The sequence below is a fragment of the Diaphorina citri genome, unplaced genomic scaffold (genome assembly GCF_000475195.1).
Source record: "Diaphorina citri unplaced genomic scaffold, Diaci psyllid genome assembly version 1.1 scaffold1765, whole genome shotgun sequence".
Classification (NCBI taxonomy): Eukaryota; Metazoa; Arthropoda; class Insecta; order Hemiptera; family Psyllidae; genus Diaphorina; species Diaphorina citri.
In genome coordinates, this window is record NW_007379191.1 from 38,806 (window position 1) to 63,439 (window position 24,634).

The 24,634-nt window shown below is 36.4% G+C and overlaps 4 protein-coding genes and 1 long non-coding RNA gene across 6 annotated transcripts in view; 4 read left to right on the forward strand and 1 right to left on the reverse strand.

The window, feature by feature from the left end:
• LOC103517151 (uncharacterized protein DDB_G0283357-like) overlaps positions 1-2,166 on the forward strand; it is a 35,306-nt gene extending 33,140 nt beyond the window's left edge. The window contains exons 9-10 of the mRNA XM_017447349.2: positions 1,529-1,723; positions 2,021-2,166. The gene's annotated coding sequence lies outside the window, so the exon portion shown is untranslated. The remainder of the gene's footprint in view (positions 1-1,528; positions 1,724-2,020) is intronic.
• The window catches only part of LOC108253423 (smoothelin-like protein 1), an 11,290-nt gene extending 1,642 nt beyond the window's left edge, over positions 1-9,648 (forward strand). Inside the window, exons 3-9 of the mRNA XM_026829358.1 lie at positions 2,214-2,284; positions 3,420-3,479; positions 3,875-3,925; positions 5,813-5,894; positions 7,020-7,134; positions 8,829-8,980; positions 9,600-9,648. Coding sequence (XP_026685159.1) covers positions 2,214-2,284; positions 3,420-3,479; positions 3,875-3,925; positions 5,813-5,894; positions 7,020-7,134; positions 8,829-8,980; positions 9,600-9,648 — 580 coding nt within the window. The remainder of the gene's footprint in view (positions 1-2,213; positions 2,285-3,419; positions 3,480-3,874; positions 3,926-5,812; positions 5,895-7,019; positions 7,135-8,828; positions 8,981-9,599) is intronic.
• A 4,706-nt stretch (positions 9,649-14,354) lies between these two features.
• On the reverse strand, positions 14,355-15,388 carry LOC103517152. Its single transcript, XR_541792.2, has 2 exons — positions 15,318-15,388; positions 14,355-14,919 (listed from the first exon to the last, which is right to left on the reverse strand). It is a non-coding gene; the product is annotated as an uncharacterized LOC103517152 (long non-coding RNA).
• Positions 15,389-16,974: 1,586 nt separating this feature from the next.
• Positions 16,975-21,518, forward strand: LOC103517154 (p21-activated protein kinase-interacting protein 1-like). Of its 2 annotated transcripts, XM_026829357.1 has the most exons (7): positions 16,975-17,174; positions 17,858-18,020; positions 18,292-18,426; positions 18,952-19,072; positions 19,954-20,119; positions 21,117-21,222; positions 21,355-21,518. In XM_026829357.1, exons 1-7 carry the CDS (start codon positions 17,082-17,084, stop codon positions 21,516-21,518), a joined length of 948 nt encoding a protein of 315 aa, XP_026685158.1. In that variant the 5' UTR covers positions 16,975-17,081. The 2 variants fall into 2 exon arrangements, with proteins under 2 accessions (XP_026685158.1, XP_026685157.1); XM_026829356.1 differs by lacking the exon at positions 21,117-21,222 and having other exon boundaries at positions 21,249-21,518.
• Positions 21,519-23,095: 1,577 nt separating this feature from the next.
• On the forward strand, positions 23,096-24,313 carry LOC108253424 (the record flags this gene model as incomplete). The annotated part of the gene is made up of 2 exons (XM_017447347.1): positions 23,096-23,948; positions 24,024-24,313. Coding segments are annotated over exons 1-2 (1,143 nt in total), but the record flags the coding sequence as incomplete, so codon positions are not given.
• Between the last annotated feature and the right edge of the window lie 321 nt (positions 24,314-24,634).

Sequence of the window (24,634 nt, forward strand, 5' to 3'; positions counted from 1 at the left end):
TAATCTCTTCATTATTAACTCTATCTTTGTTTAATTTTCTAGATTACAGATATTAGGATTTTCTAATCGAATTGAAGAAATTAAAAATGCAGCTAAGTTAGCTTAGTTGGTGAGTGCCTCCTGCCTTGTAGTGCTGAGGCCAGCGGGTTCGATTCCCGCGGGGCGGTTTTAATCTGATAAGCATGACATGTTCGTTCTCGGAACGGCTGGCTTTCTCCTATCCCTGTCTCCTTCTCTCTTCGATTTCGGCACTATACGAAGACATAGCAGTTACAGTTCCCTCTGTCAAACCTCTTTTTTTTTTTTAAAAAAAAAAAAAGAATTATTTTATTAGATTTTTTCATATTTCCATAATTTGATTTTCCTCCTTCTTGTTTTCAGCTAACAGCGTGCAAGTCCCCTCCACTCCCGCCTCTCCCTTTGCTAAATTTAAGCAATTGGAGAGACAGAACTCCGCCCCCAAGTAAGTTACCAAGATTTCTTACAAAGGTTACAAAAATTACTCAAGTTCCAAATATTACTTACAAAGTTACATTGCATTTTGAACTTCAAAGAGCTAGATTATAATTTGCAGAAAAATTGGTACAGACTAAACATACCTATTTATAAGAAGAAATCCTGTTAAAATAAAGGGCTCATGAGGCCGAATGGATTGGCTGGGTTCGAAAACTGGCCAAAGGCGGATTTTTTCGGTCCCATTATCAAGTTAAAAGACAATTTATTATTTTAAGGGCAAAAGGTAATTCAATTTCATGGCATGGGTTCCTCTTGATAGTCTTAATCAATAACAAGGCGAATGGGGTTCTAAAATTACATGCCTGACTCTCTATCTATCTCTCTGTCTCTAAATAACATAATCTACCAATAGATTCATCATTTACCCCCGACCCGCGTCCACAAAATGAGTTTTAACTCCGTTTAGGTTTGACTTTTGGTTTTAACAATCTGATTGGTTGATTTCAAAAAAATTCAGCCAATCAGATTACTTAATCCGAGAGTAAAACGGAGTTTAAACTCACTTTGTGACCCCTGGCCATGGGTCTATCATCAATCCATCATACAAAATGTCCCCGTTATTGGTGAAGGTGATTAAATCAATAACAACGAAAAAATCATTTGACGATGAAAACGAATCTAAAGCTGCGTCCACACTATGGTTGATGGCCATTGATCGACGCGCGTCCCTCGTCGCCTGGAATATTACGGATTCCAGACGATATCCATCGACCATAGTGTAGACGAACCTTGACCCACATTATGGGTTCTAGTCGATGTGGATCGACATCGGTCGACTGTAGTGTAGACGCGACCCTTGATACCTATTCAGAGGTATTAAGGTACATCAACACTGGTCGACGGAAGTTGTTCTACATCGCCTAACCATAGTCTGGGCCAGTTTCACCAAATGGAAATCCCTAAGTTAACCCTTTACTAACCTCTCTGTCTGGGATCTGCTTTCTCTTCCTTGCTTTCTAGTGCTCGGTCCGAGAGTCCTCTGTTTAAAATTACGGAGCCTATATGTAGTAATGAAAATGAAATAACGTACATGATGGTTTGATATCAGTTGAAACTACGTTGGGATACGTAAAACCTTACACAATTTGGTCTAGTCTCCTTTCTCCTCTATCCCCTTGAATTGAACTTATAATAGAAAAATATTTTAGTAAAAGATTCAAATTGATTATTTTGTTAGGTAATAAAGCTGCTTCAAATTTTAGGGTAGGTTTTATCCTAGGCGTTTATAACATTATGTAGATATGTATCAACTAACACACGTAGATTCTAAACATTCATCGTGACACATACAAATTTAATTGCACCCATTTTAAATTAACTTTTTTCTGAAACAACTTACACGTCAACTAAATTAAAAACGCGTTCTTCATATTTCTGTCATTAATTTCAATCGAGTCGTATCTTGATCTTCATCATTGCCTTGCCCAAGACGTCGAGCTCTCTTATCTCATCACAATTTCTATCACGAAAACTTTTGATAAAGCTGCTTCAAATTTTAGGGTAGGCGTTTATAACATTATGTAGATATGTATCAACTAACACACGTAGATTCTAAACATTCATCGTGACAAACATACAAATTTAATTGCACCCATTTTAAACTAACTTTTTTCTCAAACAAATTACACGTCAACTAAATTAAAAACGCGGTCTTCATATTTCTGTCATTAATTTCAATTATATCGAGTCGTATCTTGATCTTCATCATTGGCTTGCCCAAGACGTCGAGCTCTCTTATCTCATCACAATTTCTATCACGAAAACTTTTGTGAGTTCTTTTGTGTTTGGGAAACAATTTTTCCGTTTTTCAAAATTTCTAATGCGTTTTTCTTTTTTGCCAACTAATTGAGTTTTTAACTTCACCTGTTTTGATTTTTTTGAATGGGTTTGACTCTTTTTGTGTTAAATGTTCTTAATTGTTTGACAGATTTTGTTAATTGTGTTGTGTGTAGTTTGTTTCTGTTGTTTTTACATGCTTTTTTTTTTATTAGATTAGTAACTTGTTTGTTCCATTATCTACCTACTACAGTTGGTTTGATAATGTTACCCGTTACATTCTCCCTTCTCTTTAGGCATATCGAATCTATTATCGTATTTTTCCAAGTGATATTTTCGTTATTAAAAATACTACCTACCTACTTGTTAAAATGAGCCCATTTCTTTTAAATGATAAAACAAATATTCAACGAAACTAACTAATATTTTCATCAAAAGCCTTTGTCGGTTTAAAGTTGATTAAATGAATGAGTGATAGAATTATTCTAAATCATTAATAATTTCCCAAATTTCATTATAAACCTATAAAATCCATCAAATTATTTAATAAAATTTTACTTTTAATGTTGATAACTATTGTGCCATTGCCTACTATTTTGACTAACGTTTTATGAATTCAATTAAAAATTACTTGTACATAAATATTTCCAGTTTTCTTTGAAATAATTTAAACCCAATTTCATTGTCTAATAATGTATCTGTACTTCCTGCCATTAAAACTTTGAAAATAGTTTCAATAGTTTTTAGTTTATCAAATTTTATTTTGCTTATGGCAAATACTCTTTGTTTGAGGTTGATTCTTTGTCCTAATATTGTACTAGTGTTACATTGCCAATTTGCCTCCTGAAAAATGTACAGATTATTATGAACCAAAGTTGGCCAATGGCCATTCTATGTATTATTAGATGCTAGTACTATAGGTACCCTTGTTTTATTTATTGTTTTGCCTTCAGTGTGTGTGATTCAATATTTGGATCTCGTGCAAACCAAGTGTTTATCTAGGATCTAGGTACTTTATCTTTTGTGTAGCAATTTTTTAAAAATGGAGGACGTTAATATTGACAATAACATCTCTGTTTTATTATCTTTTTAAAACATTTCTGTTTCATTGTGCATTGCTGTTACAGGTACTTCGGAAACCTCGAGTGCAGTGACAACTACCAATGGAAACGTCACCAAAACTGAGGGTGAGTGGCGGAAAATGAAATGACCCATTGATTTTATTGATATAAATAGATAGAGCTATGACTATACGCGTACATTCCTTTCTCAATTTTCATGGTGGTTTCTGATTTTCCACCGCTACCACCATGAAAACTGTGAAGGGAAAATAGGGCTAGAGTAACGACTTGGATAATATAGCAACCTTCTGAATAGAAGACGCTACCATGATGTAAATGAAGGACTTGGGCCCGAAATTTTCTCTTTTTTTTACTCACTGACCTGAGAAGGCAGATACAAGAATAAAATGTACCTACAAACAAATTATCTACACATAGTTATTTACTTGAAACTGAAAATGTATCCGTTCCCTTTTTGTAGACATATTTTCATTTCTCTTTTGTTTCTTTTTATTTCACAGTCCACAAGCGAGTTCTCTCCCAAACTGCTTCTACTCATCGTTTAACAAAAGGTAAGCTATTATTTTTCTGATTAAAAAAAAAAATAATAAATAATAGTAATTGGATGTAAGGTTGAAGTACAAATGCAAATTATTGCTTCAACAATCGAAGTGACGATTAAGTACCTCACTGGCTAGTAGATCTTTTCGTCTAATACACATTGCATACTTAAAATAATTTTACGGCGTTCATACAAAATATGGCATTTTATATCTCTTCATTATTACTTTCTTTTTTATTATTAGATTACAGATCATTAGGTTTTTAATCGAATTGAAGAATTAAAAATGCCAGCCTAGTTAGCTTAGTTGGTAGTGCGTCTGCCTTGTAAGTGCTAGGCCGCGGGTTCGATTCCCGCCCGGGGCGGATTTTAAATCCTGATAAGATAATGTTCGTTCTCGGAACGGCTGGCTTTCTCCTATCCTGTCTTCCTTCTCTCTTCGATTTCGGGACGATAAGACCAGTCAGTACTATAGATACCCTTGTTTTATTAATTGTTTTCCCTTCAGTGTGTGTGATTCAATATTTGGATCTCGTGCAAACCAAGTGTTTATCTACGATCTAGGTACTTTATCTTTTGTGTAGCCATTTTTTAAAAATGGAGGACGTTAATATTGACAATATCATCTCTTTTTTATTATCTTTTTAAAACATTTCTGTTTCATTATCTTTTTAAAACATTTCTGTTTCATTGTGCATTGCTGTTACAGGTACTTCGGAGACTTCGAGTGCAGTGACAACTACCAATGGAAACGTCACCAAAACTGAGGGTGAGTGGCGGAAAATGATTTTTTTTTTTTAAAAGAGGTTTGACAGAGGGAACTGTAACTGCTATGGTCTTATCGTCCCGAAATTGAAGAGAGAAGGAAGACAGGATAGGAAAAAGCCAGCCGTTCCGAGAACGAACATTATCCCATCAGGATAAAATCCACCCCGGGCGGGAATCGAACCCGCGGCCTAGCGCTCACAAGGCAGACGCACTACCAACTAAGCTAACCAGGCTGGCAAGTAGATAATTTGATTAGTTAGTTTGCTTTCTATTTGAATAGATAGCCAAGAAATGAAATGACCCATTGATTTTATTGATATAAATAGATAGAGCTATGACTATACGCGTACATTCCTTTCTCAATTTTCATGGTGGTTTCTGAGTGGATTTCCACTGCTACCACCATGAAAACTGTGAAGGGAAAATAGGGCTAGTGTAACGACTTGGATAATATAGCAACCTTCTGAATAGAAGACGCTACCATGATGTAAATGAAGGACTTGGGGCCGAAATTTTCCTTTTTTTTTACTCGCTGACCTGAGAAGGCAGATACAAGAATAAAATGTACCTACAAACAAATTATCTACACAGTTATTTACTTGAAACTGAAAATTTATCCGTTCCCTTTTTGTAGACTTCATCTTTTCATTTCTCTTTTGTTTCTTTATTTCACAGTCCACAAGCGAGTTCTCTCCCAAACTGCTTCTACTCATCGTTTAACAAAAGGTAAGTTATTATTTTTCTGATTAACAAAATAATAATAAATATTAGTAATTGGATGTAAGGTTGAAGTGCACATGCAAATTATTGCTTCAACAATCGAAGTGACGATTAAGTACCTCACTGGCTAGGAGATCTTTTCGTCTAATGCACATTGCATACTTAAAATAATTTTACGGCGTTCATACAAAATATGGCATTTTACATGTCTTCTTCATTATTACTTTCTATATTTATTTACTTTCTATTACTACAGTATAGCGAGCTATACTAGTAATGAAAGTATTGCAATCGGTCCAAATTTTTATATTTAGATTACAGATCATTAGGTTTTTAATCGAATTCAAGAATTATTTCATTAGATTTTTTCATATTTCCATAACTTGATTTTCCTCTTTCTTGTTTTCAGCTAACAGCGTGCAAGTCCCCTCCACTCCCGCCTCTCCCTTTGCTAAATTCAAACAATTGGAGAGACAGAACTCCGCCCCCAAGTAAGTTACTAAGATTTCTGACAAAGATAAAAAGAAGAAAGAAATACAAAGGTATTAAGATTACCTATACCAACAAATTCTACAAAGTTAGAATTCATTTTTAATTTTTGAAGAAAATATTACCCAATTACAAGAATGGACTGGCTAGGTTCAAAAACTGGCCAAAGGCGGATTTTTTCAGTCCCATTATCAAGTTAAAAAACAAGGGCAAAAGGTAATTCAATTTCATGGCATGGGCTCCTCTTAATCAATAACAAGGCGAATGGGGTTCTAAAATTACATGCCTGACTCTCTATCTCTCTAAATAACATAATCTACCAATAGATTCATCATTTACCCCCGACCCGAGTCCACAAAATGAGTTTTAACTCCGTTTAGGTTTGACTTTTGGTTTTAACAATCTGATTGGTTGATTTCAAAAAAAATCAGCCAATCAGATTGCTCCGAGAGTAAAACGGACTTTAAACTCACTTTGTGACCCCTGGCCATGGGTCTATCATCAATCCATCATACAAAACGTCCCCGTTATTGGTGAAGGTGATTGAATTAATAACAACGAAAAAATCATTTGACGATGAAAACGAATCTAAAGCTGCGTCCACACTATGGTCGATGGCCATTGATCGACGCGACGCACCTCGTCGCCTGGAATATTACGGATTCCAGACGAGTGACCCCTGGCCATGGGTCTATCATCAATCCATCATACCAAATGTCCCCGTTATTGGTGAAGGTGATTGAATTAATAACAACGAAAAAATCATTTGACGATGAAAAAGAATCTAAAGCTGCGTCCACACTATGGTCGATGGCCATTGATCGACGCGACGCACCTCGTCGCCTGGAATATTACGGATTCCAGACGATATCCATCGACCATAGTGTAGACGAACCTTGACCCACATTATGGGTTCTAGTCGATGTGGATCGACATCGGTCGACTGTAGTGTAGACGAGACCCTTGATACCTATTCAGAGGTATTAAGGTACGTCAACACTGGTCGACGGAAGTTGTTCTACATCGCCTAACCATAGTCTGGGCCAGTTTCACCAAATGGAAATCCCTACGTTAACCCTCTACTAACCTCTCTGTCTGGGATCTGCTTTCTCTTCCTTGCTTTCTAGTGCTCGGTCCGAGAGTCCTCTGTTTAAAATTACGGAGCCTAACCTTGCCCGCAGCGCTTCTAGCATCAAAGATCGAATGCTCTCCTGGGTGAAAGCACAGACGGCAGAATATAAGGTACCGACGCGCCCCCTAGCGGCCAAAACCGTGGGATTTTTGCTTTTTACCTAACCATCAGCTGATGTTCATTATGATCGTTTTATCCATTGGTTACTTTGAAACTGGCATGAACTAACATAGGTGATTACCAGATGAGGTGTAATTCCCTTGCGGGAAACTTTTACGGAAACGGTTCTCTTTTGGAAACTGAAATAGCGCCACAGGAATCGTTTTCGTTTCCGAATGTTTCCCCAATGGAAAATGCACCTATTAGGAGTTTCCTATCTAACCAGATATACGTACATGTAGGTATGTATCAACTTTCTATGTATCAAAAAACTATTTCTCTCATGTATGAACAGATTAACTGGATTCATACTTAACTTTATTAACTAACAACCCAAATAATACCTTATTTCATGTTGTTTTGATTTTTCTGATTATTATATTTTATTTTAAGTAATACATTATTTATTAGTCTTATTCTCTTATTGCCTGTATTATTTTAATTTAAGTGCTGGGTAATTTCTCTGTGGATATGGTATCAAATAAACCTGTAGGATTAGAAAGGAATTTTCAAGTACATGTTTTTTAAAAACTTGGGTTTTAAAACATTATTTACGGAATTATTACCTATATATTTTTTTTTCTAAAGGCTCATCATCACATTTTCCCTAGGGATTTTCCCTGATTCTCCTCTTTGCTTTCCATTTCCGCAGAACGTCCAAATAGACCCTTGATACCTATTCAGAGGTATTAAGGTACGTCAACACTGGTCGACGGAAGTTGTTCTACATCGCCTAACCATAGTCTGGGCCAGTTTCACCAAATGGAAATCCCTACGTTAACCCTCTACTAACCTCTCTGTCTGGGATCTGCTTTCTCTTCCTTGCTTTCTAGTGCTCGGTCCGAGAGTCCTCTGTTTAAAATTACGGAGCCTAACCTTGCCCGCAGCGCTTCTAGCATCAAAGATCGAATGCTCTCCTGGGTGAAAGCACAGACGGCAGAATATAAGGTACCGACGCGCCCCCTAGCGGTCAAAACCGTGGGATTTTTGCTTTTTACCTAACCATCAGCTGATGTTCATTATGTTCGTTTTATCCATTGGTTACTTTGAAACTGGCATGAACTAACATAGGTGATTACTAGTTGAGGTGTAATTCCCTTGCGGGAAACTTTTACGGAAACGGTTCTCTTTTGGAAACTGAAATAGTGCCACAGGAATCGTTTTCGTTTCCGAATGTTTCCGAATGGAAAATGCACCTATTAGGTCTTTCCTATCTAACCAGATATGCGTACATGTAGATATGTATCAAAAAACTATTTCTCTCATGTATGAACTGTATTAACGGATTAACGGGGTTCATACTTAACTTTATTAACTAACGACCCAAATAATACATTATTTCATGTTGTTTTGATTTTTATGATTATTATATTTTATTTTAAGTAATACATTATTTATTGGTCTTATTCTCTTATTGCCTGCATTATTTTAATTTAAGTGGTGGGTAATCTCTCTGTGGATATGGTATCAAATAAATCTGTAGGATTAGAAAGGAATTTTTAAGTACATGTTTTTTTAAAAACTTGGGTTTTACTTAAAACATTATTTACGGAATTATTACCTATATATTTTTTTCTAAAGGCTCATCATCACATTTTCCCTAGGGATTTTCCCTGATTCTCCTCTTTGCTTTCCATTTCCGCAGAACGTCCAAATAGACAACTTTTCCACCTCGTGGAACGACGGCATGGCGTTTTGCGCTCTCATCCATCATTTCTACCCACACGCCTTCGACTTTGACAAGCTCTCCCCTCAACAACGCCGACATAACTTCGAACTTGCCTTCCGAGTAGCAGAGTAAGTATAGAAAACTACAATAGAATGGAAAATAGGTAGGTGCCTAGAACTTGGAAAAAAGAGGTTTCGTAGAGGGAACTGTAAGATCAGCGAAAAAAAGGGACTTTTCAGTCCTATGCTGGCAGTAAAAACAAGATATATTCTATTGTCGTACCAAAATCAAAGAAAGGATAGGAGAAAGCCAGCCGTTCCGAGAACAAAACTCATGTGTTTAGCTTTAGAATCAAGTTCTCCTCGACTGGGAATCGAAAAAGCAACTTTGTACGTGGTTCTCATTTGGATTTGGAAGGCTTGTCAACTGAGATCGGCAGAATATGACACTTATTTTGGGAAATCATGGCATTTTTTTCTACTGGCAAAATAACCCGTTTTTTTTACCTTTTTCCTTGGAACGTCAATTAAAAATTGAATTTTTTCAATACTTTTTCGCTGTTTTGAATTCAGATCCCTTTTTTACTTTCTATTACCCATACGTATAGGGAACCTATACAAGGTAATGAGAAAGTATTGCAATTTGCAATCGGTCCAAATTTTTTATTTGATTAATATTATTATTTGATTGATTATGATTTGACATATTATTTGATTAATTTTCAATATTATTTTATTTCTTTTCCAGGGAAGAGGCAGACCTGATGCCTCTCCTGGACGTGGAGGACATTCATTAATAATTTCCCAAATTTCATTATAAACCTATAAAATCCATCAAATTATTTAATAAAATTTTACTTTTAATGTTGATAACTATTGTGCCATTGCCTACTATTTTGACTAACCTTTTATGAATAAAAATTACTTGTACATAAATATTTCCAGTTTTCTTTGAAATAATTTAAACCCAATTTCATTGTCTAATAATGTATCTGTACTTCACCTACGTTCAAACATTCTATCGCCGATTTCATTCCGACCCTCGCGCCGAAAAGGTCTACTAGAGTCTGAACACACCCCATCCGGAGCACGAAGGACCAAAATTTGAGATTTTTTTCTTCTTTTTTAAAACAAACCATAATGAGAAACACAGATAGTTACCAAATTTTTGTATGTTTTTTTACTAGTTTTTTTTTTTTTTTTTTTTTTTTGTTTCCTGAACAGTCTACTAGATTCTGAACACGCCCCATCCGGACCCTCGCGCCGAAAAGGTCTACTAGAATCTGAACACGCCCCACCCGGAGCACGAAGGACCAAAATTTGATATTTTTTTCTTTTTTAAAACAAACCATAATGAGAAACACAGATAGTTACCAAATTTTTGTATGTTTTTTTTACTAGTTTTTTTTTTTTTCCTGAACAAACTTTTTTAACCCCTGAAAAATTCAATTAGGTACGAAGCACATATGTACCTACATAAATTTAATATTTTTACACTTTCATACATGTTAATAAAGAAGGTACCTACCTCCATATTTTACCTTAAGTTTTAAAATTCAAAAACTTAAGTTCTTTCATTAGTAAACTACGTTTTTTCGGTTTTCATATTTTACCAACTGTTTTTAGTATACTTGACCACCATTTTCTAGTCGTCCACAAGTTACTCATAAGAGAAAATCTTTTAATAGATTTTCATCATTATTATTTTTTTTTTGTAGATTTTTATACCATTCCCTTGATTCTCTTTAGATAACTCGCATACAACTTTTGGCTGAATTTCCTCTGCCCGGGGCCACACTTGCAAACTTGTTTCCAATTAAATTAAACATTGGTCCAAATCTTCATCATCTTCGTCCTCCTCGTCTTCATCATCTTCTGGCTCCTCGACAACCTTCTTCTTGCCTCGTCCTTTAGGTGAAGCTTTGGCGGGGGATTTCTTTGCAGCTTTTCCTGGGGGGGGGGAAATTACAAATTATATTGTATTGAAATTTTGCAAAGAGGATCAATGGAATGATACATTAAATTAAGGAACAGAGCTCAATCTTGTATAGGACATTTCAATACTAATCTTTCTTTGCTTATGACATCCCTTTTAAACTGGTTTGAGAATGAGAGTTGGTTATATCATTATTATTTTTTTGTAGATTTTTATACCATTCCCTTGATTCCCTTTAGATAACTCGCATACAACTTTTGGCTGAATTCCCTCTGCCCGGGGCCACACTTGCAAACTTGTTTCCAATTAAATTAAACATTGAACAAAATTAACCAGATTGTGTATTCCAATTGGATAAAGTTTAATTTCAAAGTGCGACCTCGGGCATAGGAAATCAGCTATTATTAGTTACCCCCCTCAATCTTGTTGGCAACAACAAGAGCGTTATGTCGGCATGATGGAAAATGTTTTCCCTTTAGTTTCTCTTCCTTAATTAAAAGGGGATAAAGTTTAATTTCAAAGTGCGACCTCGGGCATAGGAAATCAGCTATTATTAGTTACCCCCTCAATCTTGTTGGCAACAACAAGAGCGTTATGTCGGCATGATGGAAAATGTTTTCCCTTTAGTTTCTCTTCCTTAATTAAAAGAGAAAAGTACTTCCCAATACATTAAAATTTAAAAGTTTCAATGTCTGAGGAAACACATTTATTAAAAAGAAAAGCTGAAAATGATGGATGAGAGGTACAATAATTTATTCTTCAAATAATCCTTACATTATTATTTTAGTCATAATAATTCCAATTGTTATTTTAACACTCTCGTCTTTCGAAATCTTTCTTGTAAAACGCGTTGAAAAGGCGATTTTTCTGCGTCTTTGCATCATGATTTCATGAGATTGTTGTCACTTGAAGGCAGAAAAATTGCTGCTTTAGCGTAGGATAGTCTTTAGTTTTTTCTATTTTTCTCTCTTTATTAGTCTTATTTCTTCCTTTAAAAAAATATACTAACACCAATAACAGAGTATCAATTATGTATTCCAAACTAGTAACAACTTTGCATCTGCATCATGATTTCATGAGATTTTGTCACTTGAAGGCAGAAAAATTGCTGCTTTAGCGTAGGATAGTCTTTAGTTTTTCTATTTTCCTCTCTTTATTAGTCTTATTTCTTCCTTTAAAAAAATATACTAACACCAATAACAGAGTATCAATTATGTATTCCAAACTAGTAACAAACGATTAACCAACAGGGTGGAAGGTTTTAGAATTTTCAAACTCATTTATGTACGTTATGTTATTTTCGATGTATTATTTTTATTTATTGTCGTGAACTATGTTTTAATTTATATTTTTTAGACGAGCAATACCGACCTTTTTTATCGGTTAGCAGTTCTTTTAATTTGACAATATGATTAGATTACCTAAGTACTCAGATCTGATTCCCGTACTTAGATAGAAAAGTTTAAAGAGCACCAAATTTTAGATTTTCTGCTTTATTTGCTTCCTCAAAAATATAGGTTTCAACATCGTTTAATGATAAATTATTTTAGGCTTTAGGGCTATATCTGAAGTAAGTGAAGTACCTATTACTTATTGTTTTTATTTTTCACAGTTCATATAAACATGTAATCTCTCTGCTTTATAATATTGTTTTTACATTTGATTATATTTTATTTTGTAAATTTTACTTTTGATTTTTTAAAAAAAGATGAAAATAATGACAAAAGAAATAAAAAAAGCATTGAAAATAATATCTTTTAAACAGAGTTAAGGCCATCATAAATGTTGTTTTTACTTTTCTTATCCTGTAGGCCAGGGGTTCTTAACCTTTTAGAATTGGCGGACCACTATTGATAAACCAAAAATCTCGCGGACCACTTGAGATTATGTATGTATATGCAATCAATTGTACATTGTACACGCTATGTGACAATGGGTATGTATTAGAGGACCTATATCTACCTGTAGGAAAAGAGATAGAAAATGAGAAAAATTAACATTATTGTTTATTTATTTTTTTAGGAAAGATTTTTTTTTCTTTCTTAGGGGTATGTTATATAAAATAGAGACACGATGACTTTTTCCTTACTCACCTCTCGCGGACCACCTGAAACCTTCTCGCGGACCACTAGTGGTCCACGGACCATAGGTTAAGAATGGCTGAGCTATAGGTACGCCGTAATTAACTCCGGCCTTTGTGCTTTCTATTTATACGCTTTCCCGCAGAAGTGAATAACTTTCAACTTCGTCGTCACGTTGCCGTCTATTACGTTAGTGTTACGTCGTCATTCATGAAACACGAAACGGTGGGATGTTTGGATGTTGTTGTTTTGTTTTGTTTTTTTTTTTTTTTTTTTTTTTTTTTTTGTGCACTTAACATTAACACGTGGGTCAAAGTCTTGAACTACACTTGTGTCAAAGTCGTTAAGTTCATAATAAACACTCACTAGTGACTCGTTTACTGGTTTACTTATTGCTTTGTAGCAATTATTTATGAAAATAAAAGAAAATCAACTCGAAAATCAGCGGAAGAGGAAACTTTTTCGCAAAAATCAAAACCGTTAACCGTTGGACGGTTGGACTTCAAATTCAAAATTTCAAAAGAAATCCCGCGATTCCCGCCATTCTGTGCAGTGTTGTCATTTGACGAATGGCAAAACCTCCTAGGCCCAGTTCACACGATGCTCGCTTGGAATGCTTGGATTGCGGCCCGGCCACATACCGAGTCTTCAAGCCTCCGACAGAAAGTTCAACAATGAAGTACATGATACATGAACCTATAAATCCTCAGCACAAAAACGAAATTTTCAGCCAACTATAGGTACCCCACCCCATCTGAGTATCTGACAAACCTAGAAATTAGAAATGTAAGAAATGCCGGTTATGCCGGACATATGAAGCGGAAGGCCCGTTGCACACACACCGGTTTTGGACGACCGATTTTTTTTACCGGTCGTCCAAATTCCAATGGTGACCGGCACCGATCACCGGTCGGCGTGTGTGTAAGGCCCATTCCTACGTGTGCTTCACTATTGGAATTTGGACGACCGGTAGAAAATCGGTCGTCCAAAACCGGCGTGTGTGCAACGGGCCTAAAGAGTAATCGCGCGATGCCGCCTGAAAATCCAAACCTATGAAAATTATATGTAGATATTTTTCAATGCCATAATTGAAGGTATCTACTTCCCATTAGATGAAAAATAGAACTACAGCTTTTAGAGAATGAGACAATGAAAATGAGAAATTGAAAGTTTATTTTAAATTCAATATAGATTACCTTTTTAAACATAAAAAAACACCTTTTTACTTTCTATTTTTCATTGGATTAAAAATCGTTTTCCCCCTACTACAGTAAAAAATTCCAGAGAGTTCTTCAGACTTGGAATGTGTTTTTATACCTACTCTCTGGAAATAATTAGGGATTGAGAAAAAGAGTCAACAAATCGAAAATGCCTCTTCTCTAGCCCAAAATGGTTGGTCACAGCAATTGAGAACCGTATTACAAGTGTATTCCATTGTCTCTGGAAATAATTAGGGATTGAGAACAAGAGTCAACAAATCGAAAATGCCTCTTCTCTAGCCCAAAATGGTTGGTCACAGCAATTGAGAACCGTATTACAAGTGTATTCCATTGTACAAATCAGTCAATCAATTCAACCAAAAAAGATAGCAGAATACACCCATGATAGCTCAGTCTCGACTTAAATCTCCAGTCATCAAAAAGTAAGGAGGCTAAATAGAACAGTCTCCATTTTCATTTTTCCTATCCTTTTTATAGAATAAACCATTTCTTTTAATGTTCCTGATCAGTTAGAATTGGCTATACTTAAAAAACATGCAGAAGAAAAAAAAATTCTAGACAGGAGAAAAATAATCACTTTGTACACTGCATTCAAAGGTTTTAAACAAAAAAAAAGATAGAGCAGATGACCTTGTAAAAGAAAATTTTTAAATTTTGCTAGTTTTGTGATTCCCCATTGGTTGAGTGTCAGGGAATAATATTTTCAAATTGGGTGCACAACAGAAAATGATTCCCAGATCATAGAAAAAAAGTAAAATTTGCATGTGCACCACCACAAAAGGGATGAAATGAGATTTCTGGCACCTATTTATAAACATTTGACTGACTGACCTAACAGAACAGTCTCCATTTTCATTTTTCCTATCCTTTTTATAGAATAAACCATTCTTTTTAATGTTCCTGATCAGTTAGAATTGGCTATACTTAAAACATACAGAAGAAAGAAAAAATCCTAGAGACAGGAGAAAAATAATCACTTTGTACACTGCATTCAAAGGTTTTAAACAAAAAAGATAGAGCAGATGACCTTGTAAAAGAAAATTTTTAAATTTTGCTAGTTTTGTGATTCCCCATTGGTTGAATGTCAGGGAATAATATTTTCAAATTGGGTGCACAACAGAAAATGATTCCCAGATCACAGAAAAAAAAGTAAAATTTGCATGTGCACCACCACAAAAGGGATGAAATGAGATTTCTGGCACCTATTTATAAACATTTGACTGACTGACCCATCTGGAAAATCACCCATTTACATTTGTATACATAAAAAATACATGTGAAATGTCAGAGAAACACCAAGAAAACATTCAGTGATCGAGCGGAAGCGAGATCAAAATGGCGTCCCACGGAAAAGTAGGAAGAGGCCTTGATTTCTTTGAAAATTCAAGGAATCAAACGTTGGGAAACCCGTACGGTGGGTTGAAAACGGTGAAAAACTTACCGGCAAATATGAAAAGCTACGAAAAAAGCGATAAATTAAAGTACTTACTTGCTGATTGAATTGAATGACGAAAAGCTAGGACGCCGCTCTTTTCACTTCTCTTCACTGCGTTTATTTTTTTTATTTTTCGTTTTTCGTCTTTTGACTTGACTCAAAAAAGCGGGGAAATGCGATGTTGCCGCTGCGCGCGCCGGTGCACTTTTCAGGCTAGTGGTCCTCAACATATTGATTTTGGGAACCCAAATTTTACACATCACACATCCCTTTTGCTTCTAATGATCTAAATGATCCAATCATTTTTACTTTCCTTATCTGCTAACACTCATTGAAGGAATGGTTGAAGGAACTAATCAACGCGGGAGACCCAGGAAAGAGTACATTAGAGATGTGGAGATCGATATGGGATGCCAGACCTACATGGAGCTGAAGCGACTAGCTCAAAATCGGAATGAATGGAGGAGAAGAACCAAGATGCTGCTGCCAACCAATCGCCAGATTGTAACCTGAGAGAGAAATCAACTGCTACATTAGACTCGTGTGGTCTGTGTCGTAGCATACTGATCCCGTAGTATGTCCCTCATCAAACTTTTCCTTCTACTTTGTTCTTTTTGTATAAATTTCTCTTTGGTTTTGTCTTTATGTTCATCAAGCGCGCCGTCAAGAGTTCGCAGCACCGCCCGGTTTATACGTATACTATTCTCTCATGAACATTTGATATCATCTTTCTCTCTGTCTCTCTCACACACACTGCCTCTCCCTCTCTCGCTCTTTCTTTTCTACTATTTCTCCTTGGTTTCGATGTCTTTATGTGCATCATATTTTTCCTCTTCTATTCTCTCAAGAACGTTTTGATTTTGTTTTGATATCATCTTTGTATTGACTAGCATGGATGTGTGTAGGTGTTGATGATGGTCATTTCTTGTTCGCTTTGAAATATTGAATCTTGTGGTTATTCGTTTAGATTATTTTCGATGTGAACCATCCTATCACGTTTTCAAAGTATGAGATTTTATCTATTTGTTCTGCTATTCCAAGTTCAATACCTCAATTTTGCACTTTATCCTTCCGCTTTCCTCACTTTTTGACACTTAAGAACCAAGATGCTGCTGCCAACCAATCGCCAGATTGTAACCTGAGAGAGATAGGAAGGAAAGTAATGTAATCGGGTCAAATTTTTTTCTTTACATTTTAAAAGAAACATCGAACTCTTTATTTTGAATTTTCACACAAACCAAAAATCAATAGATTGAATAGATCAAGCACACAATTTGGTCCTGCGTTTTTTTGCTCCCCCTTTGTGGCGAAAAAATGGCATCGTATGAAATGCACTTGAAGTTACGTTATCTGGCAACACTGCCAATGGAATGCCGGAAACGAAACGATTTGTAAACAAAAACCTCCCCGGGAAAATTTAAATTTTTTGAAATTTTTCGAGCATGGGCAAAAATGAGCAAACTGCTGTCCTTATGATTTTTCAGTAAAATAGAAAGTAAAAATTGAATTTTTGTCTTGAAAAGCTCTTGTAATAACTGTTCCTTGGCTGTGATTCAAAATGACGTCTGAAAATAGTTTCGAAATATTGATAGGAACATACGAAGAGTTTGTTCTTGGTTACCAACTAATCAAATCAGAGGATGAAGAAAATGTAAGTTTCTCTTGGTAACTTGGAATCAGAGTTTTGTAGGTGAACAACTTTCACTATCACTATAGGTAGGCTTGTCAAATGTCCTGGTCAAGTGAGACAGGGGACAGGCCCAGTTTTCAGGCTACCGTCCCAACCGATTTGACATTTTGTTTGCTTTGATTTAAGTATTGCTTAGAATAATTAAAAACACCTTGTTCTTTTGACAAGGGAGTTCATACAGGGAGGAACATACCTAGGCATGAGTTAGATAAATTTTGCTGAATGGTCAATGTAATATGTACTGTAATTGGGCTCAGTGAATATTGGGAAACAAAAGTTGAATTTCTTTATTGTACATTCCTATTTGTTTAATGTTTTCAGAAATACACACTCACTCAAACATTTGTCACACACTCTCACACAGCTAGTGTCAGAAGTGTGGCAGCAAGGGGGACAGGCCCAGTTTTCAGGCTACTGTCCCAACCGATTTGACATTTTGTTTGCTTTGATTTGAGTATTGGTTGGAATAATTAAAAACTCCTTGTTCTTCTGACAAGAGATACAGGCAGGAACATACCTAGGCATGACTTAGATAAATTTTGCCAAATGGTCAATGTAATATGTACTGTAATTGGGCTCAGTGAATATTGGGAAACAAAAGTGGAATTTCTTTATTGTACATTCTATTTGTTTAATGTTTTCAGAAATACACACTCACTCAAACATTTGTCACACACTCTCACACAGCTAGTGTCAGAAGTGTGGCAGCAACAAGTAAACTTGCAGCATCAAGTGGGGCAGATGAAACAGTCGTGTTGTATGATATGGTGAAACGGAAACAATCGGGAGCTCTTATGCAACATGAAGGTACGTTTCACCAAAAATTGATAAACTAAGATCCACAATCATACAATCATGTGCTTAGGTAAGTAAGTATATCAATTTTTAAGAGAAGTACACCAGTAGACAAAAAAAAAAAAAAACTTTTTAAACCCAAGTATTACTTACTTACCCACATAATGACATAATTGGTGGGAGAGTCTGTATTTCCTTGAGAAAGATATATATGCCTTCTTTTCCCTCACCCAAACTTTTATTTTAGAAAACCAATATTCAAATCATCTGTTTTATCTTTCAGGAACCATCACATGTCTGAAATTCACTCCTGAGGGTTCTCATTTGATAAGCTGCAGTGATGACGGGTCCATTGCAATATTCAGAGTGGGAAGCTGGCAACTGGAGAAACTTTTCAAGAAAGCTCACAAAGGCACAGGTTTGTAGATTAGTCAGTTAGGTACGTCTGTCTCTTGTTTTATTTATGTGTCACACACATTACTATGTTTGTGACACTCAGACACACTTATTCAAGTTGCTGGAGTGACATGAAGTGACCATAACATGTGTGGCATCCCTAGATGTGTATATGTGTGTGGCTTTTGGGGCTGTTTGTCCCTACACTTAAACCCTACAAACCTCAGAGTGGGTTATTAGTGAATGGTGGCAGGCTTAAACAAGATAATTATGAAAGAAAGGAAAAAAAAGTGAACAGTTAGTTAGAAGGGAGAGAAACTAATGTCAAATTGTTCCTGTTTTCAGCTGTGAATCATATCTCCATTCATCCAAGTGGAAAGCTTGCATTGTCTGTCGGGAAAGATAAAACACTGAGGACTAAACCTCAAAGTGGGCTATTAGTGAATGGTGGCAGGCTTAAACAAGATAATTATGAAAGAAGGGGGAAAAAAAGTGAACAGTTAGTTAGAAGGGAGAGAAACTAATGTCAAAGTGTTCCTGTTTTCAGCTGTGAATCATATCTCCATTCATCCAAGTGGAAAGCTTGCATTGTCTGTCGGGAAAGATAAAACACTGAGGACATGGAATCTGGTCAAAGGTCGTTCTGCTTACATCACCAATCTCTCCAGGTAAGAAAAGGGTACTTGTTCACAAGTAATATTAATTAAAATTGCTACAAAAAATAGATCTAGACATCTTTGCAAAAATGAGCAGTGACCAGTGTTATTGTACCTAGGGTTAGGTTTAACGCAAAAAGCAGCTTTCACAATTTGATAAGTGACCAGTGTTTCAGCTCCCATGGCGTAGTGGTCACTGCGCTCGCCTTGCACGCGGGAGACCCGGGTTCGATTCCCGGCGGGGTCATCACAAGTAACATCAATTGAAATTGCTACAAAAAATAGATCTAGACATCTTTACAAAAATGAGCAGTGACCAGTGTTATTGTACCTAGGGTTAGGTTTAATGCAAAAAGCAGCTTTCACAATTTGATAAGTGACCAGTGTTATTATAGGGTTAGGTTAAACACAAAAAGGAGCTTTCTTTCTCATTGTTGTGACTTCTGAATAATTCCCAAGCAAAGAAAGGAAAAAAACTAGAAGTAGAGAAGACAAAATGTTTTACTCAGTCAAGAACTCTAGAACTGGTTTAGGTGAGTGCTCAAAACTAGACCCTTGTCATAAAGTCATTCTTGAATAAAACACTAAGTACAATCCACCAGCATTTTCCTTAATCAGCCCAATTTGCTTGGAGGATCAGTACAATACTGTGCAATAGTCTTAAAGAAAAATGTACGTGGCACACAAGTGATCAAGAAGAGACCACCTTAACATAATAATAATAATAATAGCTTGGAGGGTAGTGATTCTGCTTTGTATGTGCTAGGTCGCGGGTTCGTTTCTCCTCTGGGGAGATTTTATCATCAGTTCCTTGAAAAAAATTGGTGCCTTTATTTAGTTTCTACATTACCCTTACCAATATTTGTATTATTATTATTTTTTTTTTTTTTCAGCTATGGTGTAGGATTTGAGAACCTAGACTCCGTAGTGTGGTCCCCGGAAGGGCTTCTGTATGCTATCCCTATTCAGAACAAGGCAGTTGTGTTTTCCGTTGAGAAAGCAGGTGTTCTGCAAACCCTAAAGTCTGAAAGCAAAGTTCACTCGGTGTGCTTCCTAAATGTAAGTGAAATAATAATAGTGCTTATAATAATAATAATAATAATAATAATAATAATAATAATAATAATAATAATAATAATAATAATAATAATAATAATAATAATAATAATAATAATAATAATAATAATAATAATAATAATAATAATAATAATAATAATAATAATAATAATAATAATAATAATAATAATAATAATAATAATAATAATAATAATAATAATAATAATAATAATAATAATAATAATAATAATAATAATAATAATAATAATAATAATAATAATAATAATAATAGTGCTTATTTATACTGCTCGCATAGGACTGAAAAATCCCTTTACTCCAGCAGTAGGCTACTACTATTATTGTGGTCAAACTCTCAAATTGTATGAGGATAAAATTCGATACCTCGGCTGGGATTGAACCCACGCCCTCCTGTTTACCAGGCGAGCGCCTTGATTACTACACCAAATCAATCAAGTGAAAGTGGTCTTAAGTGGCAGTGTTCTCATTTCTCCTGGAGGAGCTCTTCCACCCAACCAGTATTTGTATAATAAAGCTCTATGCAATTATTTTACTAAATGATGTCACTACTATGACGTTTGTTCACTGATACAGTAGGTACTTAACATTTAAAGGTACTTGACATTTTAAATAACAATTTAACCTGGTCCGATGAAGTCTGCAATATTCGGTACTGGACTTATAAGAAAATTTGACTTGTTTTCTTTTTTACATTTCGCCTTCTTTTTTTTTTTAGAGATTTGACAGAGGGAACTGTAACTGCTAAAGGTCTTATCGTCCCAAAATCGTAGAGAGAAGGGACAGGATAGGAGAAAGCCAGCCGTTCCGAGAACGAACATTATCCCATCAGGATAAAATCCGCCCCGGGCGGGAATCTATCCCGCGGCCTAGCACTAACAAGGCAAACGCGCTACCAACTAAGCTAACAAGGCTGGCGCCTTCCCTTTAATATCCCTTGCATTCTTTCCTTCTCATTCCTCAGGAGACAACCGTATGCACAGGTAATGAGGAAAGCGCCATCACGGCGTACAATCTCACCGACGGGTCTCACCTGTGGCAAATCAAAGCCAGTGCCTCCCGAATCAAAGGCCTCGTTTTCTTTTCCATTCCACAGGAGACAACTGTATGCACAGGTAACGAGGAAAGCGCCATCACGGCGTACAATCTCACCGACGGGTCTCACCTGTGGCATATTAAAGCCAGTGCCTCCCGAATCAAAGGCCTCGCCTCTCACAGGAATCACCTGATCTGTATAACCAGTGCAGGAGATCTTGTGGTGTGGGAGTTGAATGAGGATGTAACCCGAGAACCTCAGCGTGTATCCGCCACGAATGATGGGTGTCGGTTTACGTGTCTTGCCATTAGGCCGCCTGTTGTCAGGTGAGTTAGAATTCCAACGAGGGGGATAAAAAAAAAAACGTTTCACCGCCGTTTTTATTTCGTAGCAATGAAACAACCGAGGTAGGACTTTATTGTTAAAACTCCTTCAATTAATAAATAAATCTCTAAAAAAGAATAATGAAACAACCGCGACATGAACTCTTGTGATCTGTATCGTAATATGTCCCTCATCAGATGGGTGAGAAGAGACACAATACTTCCCATTTAGGTGCTGGGTCAACACGAGAACACCAGAAAGTAACCCATTGAAATATTGACAATCTAAAATCGAACCCGCGACTTTGCGCTTTCAAGGCAGTCGCACTACATTCCAAGCTAACTAGGCAGCTAACTTTTGGTATCTTTCCAAATCTATTGGTATGAATTACCTCCTTTTCTTCTTTCGTTTTCCAGTGGTTGGATGGGTGACGGCCGTGTGAGGAGAAAATGGGAAGTGAAAATTAGGAAGGTAACTAATATAGAGTCATGAACTAGGTAACTACAAAACTTATTACCTTTATATGATACAATGGATACACGTTCCGGTTTTGATCTTATCCGACTTGTGGTCAAACTCTCAAATTGTATGAGGATAAAATTCGATACCTCGGCTGGGATTGAACCCACGCCCTCCTGTTTACCAGGCGAGCGCCTTGATTACTACACCAAATCAATCAAGTGAAAGTGGTCTTAAGTGGCAGTGTTCTCATTTCTCCTGGAGGAGCTCTTCCACCCAACCAGTATTTGTATAATAAAGCTCTATGCAATTATTTTACTAAATGATGTCACTACTATGACGTTTGTTCACTGATACAGTAGGTACTTAACATTTAAAGGTACTTGACATTTTAAATAACAATTTAACCTGGTCCGATGAAGTCTGCAATATTCGGTACTGGACTTATAAGAAAATTTGACTTGTTTTCTTTTTTACATTTCGCCTTCTTTTTTTTTTTAGAGATTTGACAGAGGGAACTGTAACTGCTAAAGGTCTTATCGTCCCAAAATCGTAGAGAGAAGGGACAGGATAGGAGAAAGCCAGCCGTTCCGAGAACGAACATTATCCCATCAGGATAAAATCCGCCCCGGGCGGGAATCTATCCCGCCAAGGAAACAAGGAGTTTCGTGTCGATTTCTTGTCACATTTGACAGCTGCATGCCAAATTTCAAGTCTCTAGCTCTTACCGTTCTTGAGATATTTTGTTTACAGACAGACACACACGGACCGATGGCTGAAACTTTGGATTTAGGCTTTGGGGACCTCAAAACGTGTTTTGGCACTAAAAACTGACCATCGAAAATGCACAGCACCCCCTCGTAAGAAGAAAAAGAAAAAATCCATCCCCACGCCATCCGATTCAATCACCAAAACCGAAAACACCAGCGAAATAGAAGTCATCAACGTGTCTATTAGTGAGGGAGTGAAGAGTCAAGGAAGCAAAAGTAGAGTGAGCGTAATGTAGCCAGTTATTTGGAGTCAGATTCGGTCAGTCTTGCTGTGAGTTTCCAGCGAAATGTTAAAATAAAATTTGTTCTCTTTTCAAACATTCTGCATTTTTCATATTTATTACATTGGCGACGATGGAAAAGTTCCAGATTATTGGTGATGTGTGCAAGTTTAATCCTGATGAGGAAGAGTTTTCTGATTTCAATGAAAGGTTGGAAATGTTCTTTCTAGCGAATGGTATTGTTGACGATAAACAGAAATGTGCGATTTTCATTTCGTCCATGTCGGCAAGTACTTTCAAGATTTTGAAAAGTTTGATATCTCCAAAGAAGGTAAACAAATGTGCATTCAAAGATGTTATTAAATGTATGAGTGAACATTATTGCACAAACAGATTGGTGATTACTGAACGGTACAAGTTTTATAAATACTGTCAAGAGCCAGGTCAGTCTATTCCTTCTTACATAGCCAAGATCTCTGAGTTAGCATCCCATTGCAGATTTGAGGATTTCTTAGATCAAGCTTTGAGGGACAAATTTGTTTGTGGCTTAAGTAACAATGCAATTCGTTCTAAACTCTTGGACCAAGATGACAATCTTTCGTTCAAAGAGGCTTGCGATATAGCCAAGTGCAAACAAGTAGCTATGTCAGAGAACGAAAATATTCTAATGCCAAGTAAGAAGTCTGATACCTACATGGAAAATGTAAATGTTGTGCAGAATAGATGTAAACATTGTGGTTATTCTCATTCCAGTCTTTGTAAATTCAGGAGGGCCAGGTGTCACAAATGTAAGGAATTGGGCCATATTGCTCCGGTTTGCGAGAAGAAAAATGTGAAATACATGCAACCAGGGAGCAGTGGCAGTGGCGTAGAACATGATTCTGATCTCAATGAAGATTCTCAGCTTCTACATATCAGTCAAGTGTGTACCATCAATCACGTAAATCAACAGTTCAAGGAATACAAAGTGAGGATCAATGTTCTGGGTAAGAATTTTCCAATGTGTGTGGACACTGGTAGTCCTGTTTCTATTATTTCTTGCGATGCTCTTCGTTCCCTAGATGAAAAGTCTTTACTTCAAAATATTGAAAAGTCATCGCTATCTTTGAAATCCTACAGTGGAAATTCCTTGAATGTGATTGGTATGGTGCGTGTTCCGGTTGAATATAAGAATGTTACCTACACGTTACCTATGACTGTGGTAGAATCTGATGGTATCCAGGTTCCTGCTCTCTTGGGAAGAGACTGGATTCATTTATTGAACTTGGATTTGAACTTTATTCGTAACTTGTTTACAGAAAATGAACACTTGGATTCCCTTGCATGTAACATGGTGAATAATGTCAAGATGGTGGAGGACATTAAAAGATACCTACCGACCTAACCTTTGAAAAAAGATCATATCAAAAAGGCAAGAAAAGGCAAATTCTCAATGTTATCAAAAGTAAGGCTATCCACTCACTATCAGGTAGAAATTACAGGTCCGCCTGTCAGGTCTACCTGACACCTGATCACACAAACTATCAGGTAGACCTGACAGGTACGGCTGAAAAGGTCCCCCTGTCAGTTGTACCTGATTGTGAGTGGCTGGCTTAAAGAGTGCAGACTTGCAGAGTCATTAATGAAATATACCCCTGGTCCCGTATTCCATTGAGAAATGGGCGTCACATTC